The 10,532-nt window shown below is 43.4% G+C and overlaps 1 protein-coding gene across 1 annotated transcript; it reads left to right on the plus strand.

Moving 5' to 3' along the window:
- The first annotated feature begins 7,188 nt into the window (after positions 1 to 7,188).
- Positions 7,189 to 8,820, plus strand: LOC147452185 (uncharacterized). Its single transcript, XM_086518892.1, has one exon. The coding sequence runs from the start codon at positions 7,242 to 7,244 to the stop codon at positions 8,091 to 8,093; it is 852 nt and encodes a 283-aa protein (XP_086375018.1). The 5' UTR covers positions 7,189 to 7,241; the 3' UTR covers positions 8,094 to 8,820.
- The last annotated feature ends 1,712 nt before the right edge of the window (positions 8,821 to 10,532 follow it).

Here is a 10,532-nt window from a genome sequence, read left to right on the forward strand (position 1 = left end):
GTAAACCTAAGCCCGAGGTTAACTAGAGTATACCAAAAACTCTAGGGTTTGGACATAAACCAAAAACCCCACATGATGGTAGCTTGGTAGTAGCACCAGGTTGTGAGAAAACCTAAAACTCATGGTTTACGAGTATACCAAAAACTTGTGCTTGAGAGTAAACCTAAAACATTGTGTGTCATGAGAGTGTGAGTTTAGTTCTAGGGGGTGTTGCGGGATGAAGATTATGCCAAGTTTGGATGAAGGGGGAAAATGTTGGGTCAACCCAACTTGGGTTGCTGCCTGTGTGTGAACCTCTTTATAAGGCTCACTAAAAGCTAATTGAAACCTGCCACACCTTTGGATCGATGGATGCTACTTGAATTTGTTATGGATGAAATCAACTTGCTAATTGTGGCTATTTTTAATCTTGAGGGTCTCATCAACCTTGACACCTTTTGAGCTTAAGGCTGGACAGAGGGTGACTCAGTAGTGGTGGGTGGAGAGAAGGGCGGCAGAAAAAGCAAGCTTTGCCCTCACACACACACACACACACACACACACACACACACACACACACACACACACACACACACACACATACATGGTGACATAAATGCTAATGATGAATCCACATCAGGCCCATTACTGCACGTCACTACTTTCTTCATCAACACCTTACGATTATTTTTTTAAGTGCATAAATTTATAGTTAATTCTCTTTCATTTGTGTGTTAGCCGTGTGTAACCTTATCCCCCCCTCTCTCTCTCTCTCTCTCTCTCTCTCTCTCTCTCTCTCTCTCTATGTGTGTGTGTGTGTGTGTGTGTGTGTGGATATGGATGGAAGAAATCCAAGTGCCAAGTGAGTTTATGCTTGCGGTTTCTCAAATCTATGAGAAGGTGATGTGTCAATTGCGCATGGGAAGAGGAATTTCAAATTTTTTTGTAAGCACTATTGGGGTTAAACAAGGATGCCCGTTGTCACCAACTTTCTTTGGTCTATGCATTGATTAATTGGAACAAATGGACCTTGAATTTATGCACGAAGAAGGCATCAACGAGGTCACTATTTGCAATGCGGTAATAATCATGCTTTTTTTGTATGTGGATGATGTAGTGCTTCTAGCACAAAATTTAGAAGATGCACAAAAGCTTATGGTTGTCCTTGAGAACTTTTGCTTGCCTAGTGGGCTGATTGTGAATGAATCCAAAACAAACGTTATGCTTGTGAAAACCAACCATAAGGAGAAGCCATGCATTGTGTACAACAATGAGGCACTTGAAGTTGTTGAGAGCTTTAAGTACCTTGGCCTTGAGGTTCCGTCAAATCACAAGTGGCATGAATGTGCTATGCACCATTTGGAAGTAGGAAAGAGACCATATTATGCATTTGAGAACATGTGTCATGTGGGAAACATCAAGTGTTGGGTTTTCAAGAAGTACCTTTTTGATGCATTGGTGACACCGGTTCTTCTTTATGGAGTTGAAGTGTGGGGCGGGAGCATCTCAAAGTCTACTTGGAAAGAGTTTGAGAATGTTCAAAATCATTTTCTTACAAACTTTCTCCAAGTTAAGACACAAACGCCATCTATGCTCCTACTTCTTGAGTCGGGATCTCTTCCAATTGAGGTTATGAGCATGGAAAGGGTTGTGGAGTACATGATAAATATGCGTCAAAACCCCTCACATCAACTTCCTACAATTGCATGGGAAGCAAACAAAAAATTTCAAAAGACGCATAAAAGCAAGATCTTGAGCACGGGATGGATGCAAGAGATGAAGAAGTGGTTTGGAAAATGGGATGCATTACACTTGCTACATTATGGTTCAATTGACTCCCAAGTGAATGAATCTTTTCTACAACACCAATGTATTACGGCTTGGGAGAAATCCGGTGGGTCATGATTCATACATTACACCACCCATATTGCCTTCAACTACAAAACCATATTCTTCACTGGCCTATCCCCTTGTCGACAATATACACTATCCTAGCCATTCGACTTAGCTCCCATTCTCTTTGATGCAAGACATGGAGTTGGAGAGATGGAGAAGAGTCAAATCGATTGTGCACATTATGCTCACTATAAGTTGAGTACCTCACACTACTAGAGTGCTCAGATTTTGGTCACATTCGAACTTTCTTCTCTCACATTTTTAGCCATGACTTAGACCTACATACTTTGCTCTCCTAGCCACAATGTGGTGTCTCTCCATTGCAACTCTCACCACCACAATTTTGGAGCATCGAGAGTCACTCATCAGCCATACACATCATTACTACATCACATGTAACCTTGGTCCCATAGGCCATATTTGACCTCCAAGGAAGATAATAAAATCTTTCTATCTATCTATCTATGTCTCATTCACCTGCTCAACTCTCCATAGTAGCCATGTCAAATTGCAAGGCAGTAAGCTTCTGCTGAGAGCTTCTACAAGATGGAGACTTGTTGAAGGTAAAGTTGACTTGCGAGGTTGATCTAATTAAATGTTTACTTTAGCTTTACCTTTTTTCGCAATGGTTGGTTGTTTTTTCTCTACATGATCTTGAGATGCTTCTAGGACCTTTGTTGTTATTATAGCTTTTTGTTATTGACAAAGGAAGATGCTCATCTAGCTTTTTGTCAAGACCAAACTCTCTTTGATGTGATGGGAGTCGATTATGTGGAAGGTGTCCTTGAGCTCCCCAATAGTCAGCTTGAGTACGGCTTCTGCCACACCAAAGATAGGAATCCATATTTTTGAACTTGTATACACTGTTTTCTCTAGCTCGATGATTGGCGGATTTTCCATCATTATCCACATACCATAATACATCAGATTCCTTGTTGCATAAGGATCAATCACAACTGAATATGTGATTCTGAAACCTGTTTCTCCATATACACTGAATTTGATTGCCATATGAGACAATCAATCTTTTGTTGTATCCTTGTCCTTCTCTTGATCTTGAGTTTGCTGAACATCTGATGTGGATCTTGGAAACAGTGCTTCTTCATGTGATTTCAATTGCGCTTTATCTGGCTTTGGATTTCTTGAAACAACTATTGTCAATTCTTCGAGTATGTCAATGATGACATATTATCATGGTTGCTCTTCTCTTGTTGTTTGTGATTTTGCACCATGGTTCATGCTAAACTTGTCTTTCTTTCTTGTTTAGCTTTCAAACTCACAGGTTTCATTAGCTTTCTTCAATACTTTTATCATAAAACAGGGAGTTATGTCATAGCCATTCTCATCACAACACTTCGTAGGCGTTATTTCGTTAATGCACACATCTAGATGTTATGTAAAGGCGGTGTGCCTCATCGTACTTTGCCTGTGTCTGCCCGCCGCCCACATTTATCTCCTTATTCTTTATACACACAAAGAATAAGGAGCTCTCACTCATTCTCACACAGTGCTCATACGGTGAGATTTGGGAGCTCCACCCAATCTTGTGTACTCTCTCTCTCTTCTCTTCTTGGTCTCTGCACACGCACCGCATTCACACACTCACAACTGGTATCAGATCTTTGGCGACGCGTGTGCGACAGCTTCCCCATGAGAGGAAAGTGATGGAGCTCGACTACGGCGGCTTGAGCTCGGTGGAGGTGGATACAGCTCGACGGTGTCAGATCTCAGCTGAAGCATGTATATTCAGCTTGTGGAGAGCTTGTGTAGCAAGCCATTGCTAAATTTTGCAGAAAAAGAGCAGGAATAAAAAGTGTTGCATCTCGTTTTTGCTGTTTTTGGCTCTTGAAACAGTGTTTTGCATATATCCATCACAAGGAGCCAGATGGGTATAATTCAGGAGTCAAGGTTGGGATTTTGGCACATTTTGGACGTGATGGTGATGTCCATTTTTTGAAATTATGCTCTGAATTATAGCAGGTGCAACAACTGCGAGTTTATGCTGTGTTTTTGGGTCGAAAACGATGGTTTCGGGCGGGCGTATCTTTCACACCTGAACTCGGATACATGGCACATTCTAGATGCGCTGTTGATATCAAAATTTTAAAATTTTGAGCAGTGAATTTTCTATAGTAGCCTTGAGGGTGACAATGTCCTTCAAACAGCTGCGTGTGATTGCAGTGGTGTTGATTTTTTTATTTTGCAGTCATTCTCAGTAGATATGCCTTTGCCAGACGATGCTGACATGGTGATGCATAGTGAGGTGGTCCTGATGAGGATGCATATGGCACTGAGGTTGCTAACAGGGATAGGTTGGCACACATAGTGCATGTTTTGTCGCCTTTCGGGTCTCTCATGTGTGACCTTTTGTTCTCGAGACCTGATCTTGCTTATAGGGTTGGTGCATTTGCAGTGGGAGTTGTCAGTCGTGTGATGACTAACACTGGCATTGTGCGTTGTGGATCCATGGAGGTCGTCACTCAATACCTGCATCAAGAGTGTCATTGTAGCTCTAGCCCTAGTGGTAGGCATGTTGCATCTACACGAGAGCGGTTACAGAGTGAGCCAGTGGGCATAGATTGAGAGCCATCTTCTCTCACCTCTTGTATATACTAGTTGTAGGCTAGTCTTCTCGCCACTTATCGGCACACAGCCTTTAGTGGGAGAATGTTAGGTAAAGGCAGTGTGCCTCATCATGCTTTGCCCGTGTCTATCGGTCAGTGTCCGACCGCCCACATTTATCTCCTTATTCTTTATACATACAAAGAATAAGGAGCTCTCACTCATTCTCACACAGTGCTCATACAGTGATATTAGAGAGTGTGGTTTCCACTCTTCAGATGCTATGGACTCAGTATCTCATAGAGATCGTATATCTCCAAGGTAGAACTCATGTTCTATGTTGATCTCAGTGATAGGTACTGACTGTAAAGTAATACTACCATCTTTGTGGTTTTTGATCATCTCCCATAAGGATTGTGGCCACGACTCATCCACTTCAAGAGTTGGATACATCTCATGAGAGTTGGCCTCCTCCGTTGTATTTGCCACTACCCTCGTATCCAATGGCTTTCATTTCTTGATATGGTTGGTTCGCCCGTGTTGTTTTCTTTTAGTGCACTTGCGTTTTTTGTTTTTGGCACATGCACTACTTGCTCATAGATTTTCAATGTTTCTGGCTGCATAAGAGCTTGAGCTATCTCTATAAGCCTTCTACATATTCCATTTGTTTGGTTTCAATTTCAGGATGCGGATAGGTCAATAATCTTTGGTTTATTGTAGATCGATTTCTAAGGCATGTTTCTCTCTCAACCTTTTTTATTTTATTTTGTCGTTTGTCTTTCCATGATTTTCTTCTAGTCCTCATAGATATGTCCTCAATTTTTGTTTGAATAGGCAATATGGGTTCGTCCTCGACAAGTTTGCTTTTGGCAGCTTCTTGTGCTCTAGCTCGAGTCACCACCTGTCATCAAAATTGTGGATTCTACCTCAGATCTACTTGAAGAAGGCATGACTCCTAAAAAATTCATCATTGCTTTTCCCTTGTTGTTTGGATGTTTCGGAAAATCAAGAATCAGGTGTGTAACAACACATTCAAGATATTACCAAAATATCTCTATGTTCTTTTCCCGATGAGAAAAATTTCTTGGCCAATGATTGCCTTCACACTCGTAGCATGCTCCTACTTGTTTTATAGTTGGTGGTGCATCGATAATTTTTTTGGCCTGGTAAGAATGGTCTTTGATCCATACTCTTTATTGGATATGAACATTAAGGTGTTCTCGTATATGGAGTAATGATTGTTCGTGTGTTGTGGCACATACGTTGGTTGAGTGTAGTTGACTACTACTCTTCTATCATGGAACAAAGGTGAGATGAAACTATGGGGTCAGGCTAGAAATAACATGTAGAACACATTGGTTAGGTTTTGGTTTCAAAAATTTCTAAAGGTACATGGATCGCGATCCATGTTTGGAGAGCTTTTGACCCCAAATTTGAACCACTCATAGAGAAGGTATTTCTAGGCTATTCTCAAAATCTTTTTGAATTTGGACAAGTTTCGGTCAGTCAAAAGCAAAACCCTAGGTTTGTTTTGACAGTTTTCTACTTTGAAGTGTTTTTGGCTTTTTTGACTCTTTTTGAACTTTTTTGGCAACCTTGCTTTGGGAAGCATTGCTCACAATAGTCTCTGCTACATGCCGGTATAGTTTTTGTCCCAAAAGTCAGATTGTTACCATACATATGTTGTAGGGATGTGTGTGAACACACTTAGGATCACCAAGGTATTTTTTTCCTCACTAGGAGGTTTTTTCCCCCGTGCATTGTATATACGTCCATCATTCTCGGGCTATCTTATCTTTCCATTGCACACTAAGTAATACTACTCTCTGTTGTGTGAGTTGAGCTTCCTTCGTCTTCTCCAAGCTGTGTGCCTTTCGCTGCAACCCTATTTTCAAGAATTGGTATCAGAGCAAGTTGCGTCCTCCCGAGCTTAGTCGTCAGCTCACTTTTTGAGATTTTAGTGAGCTTTGGTGAGCGTTAGCAAGTCATCATTCGGATTTTCCAGGACTCATTTAGGCCTCCGTTTCCACTACAAGCAGTACTGTGCAGGCAATTGTCATTTTGTGCAAAATTTTTGTCAGTGCTGTTTTTTGCATAACAGGCCCCTTAGAGTCTTCTACGGGTTGTGCTCTCCTCTTTTTGGACAGTTTCACATCAACACCATAAGGCAACCCACAACTTGAAAAGAAAGTGGGTGGGTGCCCGCGTGTGATAGGACGTACATAGATTGGGGCTAAGGGTAGATTCGCACGGACTGGGATTCTACCTCCACGACTCATCAACAACTTCTACGTTTTTTGCTGATTGTCGTCAAGCATGAAACAAGCCGTTCTTTAACAAGGTGGGGGTAGAGAACGGAGTTTTTCAACTGTGTCGATTTTGGCGGAGTTGAGAATAGCGGACAAAGTTCACTTGCATGGTGTTAGCAGGCAAGGTTAAACACCGTCCGTGTAGATGAGCTAGAAACCGAGCTTACTGAGTTGCGCGTGCACACACGATGACACACGTCATACACGCGTGCACGCGCACACACGCACACAGTGACATATGTCATACACACGTCCTTGCGAGGTTCTCACAATTTCTTGTCAATTTCGTGGGTCAAGACGACTGAAGACTCAAGTATAATAAATAGACTGCAAGGAATCCCTATCCCAATGCGAAGCTGCATCTTCAGCTTCCTTGGTCATCTTCGTCAAGACAAATCAGCGTTTTATAGGATGACGGATCGAAGGCTATGGAGAGAGAGAGAGAGAGAGAGAGAGAGAGAGAGAGAGTTCTTAGCGTACGTAGATCAACAATAGATGGGTTCTCCCCCTTCTGATGTTTACGCTCGACAATATTATGACATGGCGCCCCAGCATTACACTCTCAACAGAATCATGGGGGCTATCGTCATCGTCTTCCTTGTCGTTGTACTCTTAATCGTCATGTTTCATCTGTATGTCAGATGCTTGTTGCGCAGCAGATATTCCACATCTTCCCTTCTTCCGGGCCTAGCCACAATCGTGCCTCAGCACCAGCCTTGCGCAACGGGCCTCGCCGAGGCCACCATTGCCCAGCTGCCCACCTTTATCTACAGAGCACGAGACACACAAGAAACAGCAGAGAAAAGCCCGCATGAAATGGGGGAGAAGAATCAAGCACAGCTGCTACTAGAGTGTGCCATATGCCTCAGCGAATTTCGCGATACCGAGAAAGGAAGATTGTTACCCTCTTGCAAACATGCATTCCACATCAAGTGCATAGACATGTGGTTTCGCTCCCACTCTACATGTCCTCTCTGCAGGACACATGTTGTACCCATTCAAGGAAACGAGCAAATTCCACAAACAGCCATAGAAGCAACAGAAGCTTCTCAACAGAGCAATGGCCCTTTGTGTAGACAAGCTAACCCCGGATTAGGATCGTCAGCGTTCCCCTCTAATATTACCTTCAATGGCAACCAAACACATGCAATAGCCCATTCAATCTCTGCCATTAAAGACCCATCATGCTCACATTCATCATCCGGATCATTCGCTCACATCAGCATAGACATCCCCATATCTAGAGGCAACATTGTCCTCGACACTGCTCCTTCTCTCGACCCAGAAGCCTGCTCATCTCATCCAATGAGAAACCTCAGCCTCCGCCTCTCCTTCAAAAGGATGTGAAGCAGAGAATCGAGTGGTATACATAGCAATTCTAACCAAGAAAGCAATGAGGAGTTGCCAAAAACAGTAGGATTGCCTGCTTAATGAGGTGCTAAGGAGCCCATGACATGGATATTTGCAGCTGATATGGAAACCTTGGACTTGCTTCAAGTATGTGAGCTTTCACAGAACTATTTCAAGGAGTGCCAATTTATGAATTTTGGGAGTTCTGCGTTACTCATGTAAGTAATCTATCCAGACACAAGGTAGAAAATATGTAAGCCCATGTGTAGTGCAAATGTATCACACATTCTGCCTGATGGACTGGGCTTCCAATGATCTTTTGTTTCCCCAAACAATCAATCGCCCCCTCAAAACTGTTGGGGAAAATTATCAAAACTAGTATGGCTGGCAGCGGATCCACCTCTCTCTCTTTTTCTCTCTCTCTGAGCGCACCGGAGCTGGCTGGAGCAAGGAGAATATGCCACGTGTCAGGGAGGCGGAGGGAGCGGGAATCCCTCCTCCTATTGTAGACTAGTGTGGCTGGCGGGCTCCGCCCGCCTCTCTCTTTGATCGATATGCGCCCGGAGTGCAGGGCACAGCTGCCGGATGAAGTAAACTCGCTAAAAACACACACACATAGAACGGGTTTGAGGATTCTATATTTCTGCAAGTCTCTCCAGGCCTAGGTTGCGCCATAGCTTCCTGAGAGAGAGAGAGAGAGAGAGCTGACGCATTGCGGGCAACCATTCTCGGCATCGGCATGAATGGTATGAGAGAGAGAGAGAGAGAGAGATCAGAGCTTACTTGACGTTAGGAGTTCGACAGAGCAATAACCTGCACTTGTTACCTCTCTCTCTCTCTCTCTCTGTCTCCCTCTCTCTCTCTCTCTCTCTCTCTCTCCTCTGTGAATATTACCTTGAGCGCGTCGTTTCGGCTGTAAAGAAACCTCAAGTGACAACTTAGGTGGTGCAAGGTTTATATAACCTCTCAAGGCTTCTTGAGCCTGCAACTCAAGGGTTTTCTTACCCGCAGCCCAAGGTAAGTTTCCCACTCAGGCAGCCAGGCTCGCTTTGCGCACTGCCCACTCATGCCGTTCTTCTTGCCCGCAACCCAAGGCAAGCGCATGCCACTCACCCTCGCTCAAGCTGGAGGCCCCCCACGTTGACTGCTGGCCACAGGGTGGGGGATCCACGTCGGCGGCTGAGCACCTTGCAATTGCAAGAGATGGGCATTTGCAGCCACATGGCAGTTGACCCTCTCATTTTGATATAGACTAGTATGGCCGGCCGCCTCCGACGGCCTCTCTCTCCAGAAACTTTTGAATCGAGAAACTTATTGAGAGTTGTTGGACCAGATTTTCCAAAAGCTCTCGGCTTTCAAGGCGGATCATGGGAGAGATTGTAAGCAGGGCAGCAACGGTGCTCACAACACAGGAGAAGCATCAGGAGGATGGAACAAAATATCCCCTCTTGTGAAAACCTACCTTCCCCATGTTGAGATGTAGAGAGAAAGAGAGAGAGACGAGACAAGAGACACACCATATACGCTCCCAAAGACTGATTCATATTGAGGACAAGATACAAATATATAGGTGAGACCAAGTTCAGTAGAGTGAGCCATATATAGCTCCAACACCCCCACTCAAACAAAGGTCTCTAGCTTTGGATGAAAAAACCCTTGGGGAGTTCAAGGGAAAAACCCAAGCCCCTATACAATGTGAAAATATGAACCAGCGCGGTGATGATGTGAAAGTGAATTGTGTATCTATGTAAAAATATTAAAGTGACTTAGATATCACAATGTGCAAATGTGGAGTGTGCATAGTGCATGATACCTAAAAGATTACAATGTCATATGTACAAAGATATTACAATAGCAAAGAAGCTAATCTAGAAAGAGTGAGGCCGAAGCAACTCCAAGCTCCGAGCGCAAGAGGATGAAACGTGACTTATTGAGGCCTTTGGTCAAAATGTATACAATCATCTGGTCACTTGGACAGTGTTCAACCATAATGGTTCCTTTGCGTACTTCATACCTGACATAATGATAATGGACAGGAATATGCTTTGACTTATTATGTTGAACATAGTCTTTTGCAAGACTAATAGCACTTTGGTTGTCACACCACAAGGGTGTGCTAGAAAGAGGAGAGTGACCAATATCAACCAGCATTTGTCGAAGCCAAATTAACTCACGAGCTGCAAGTGATGCCGCAACATATTCTGACTCAGTCGTAAAAACTGCAACACAACGTTGTTTCTTGCTGGTCCAAGAAACAAGACAACCATTTATAAAGAAGCAATTTACACTAGTAGATCGCATAGATAAATGTGAGCTTGCCCAGTCTGCATCTGTGTAACCCAAAAGAGAAAGAGATTGCATAGAATCCGATGTGAGTTGTCGTCGATAGACTAAACCAAAATCTGTAGTGCCTTTCAAGTATTTCAATACACGCTT

Source organism: Adiantum capillus-veneris, chromosome 8, assembly GCF_014529385.1.
Source record: "Adiantum capillus-veneris isolate H3 chromosome 8, ASM1452938v2, whole genome shotgun sequence".
Lineage (NCBI taxonomy): Eukaryota > Viridiplantae > Streptophyta > Polypodiopsida > Polypodiales > Pteridaceae > Adiantum > Adiantum capillus-veneris.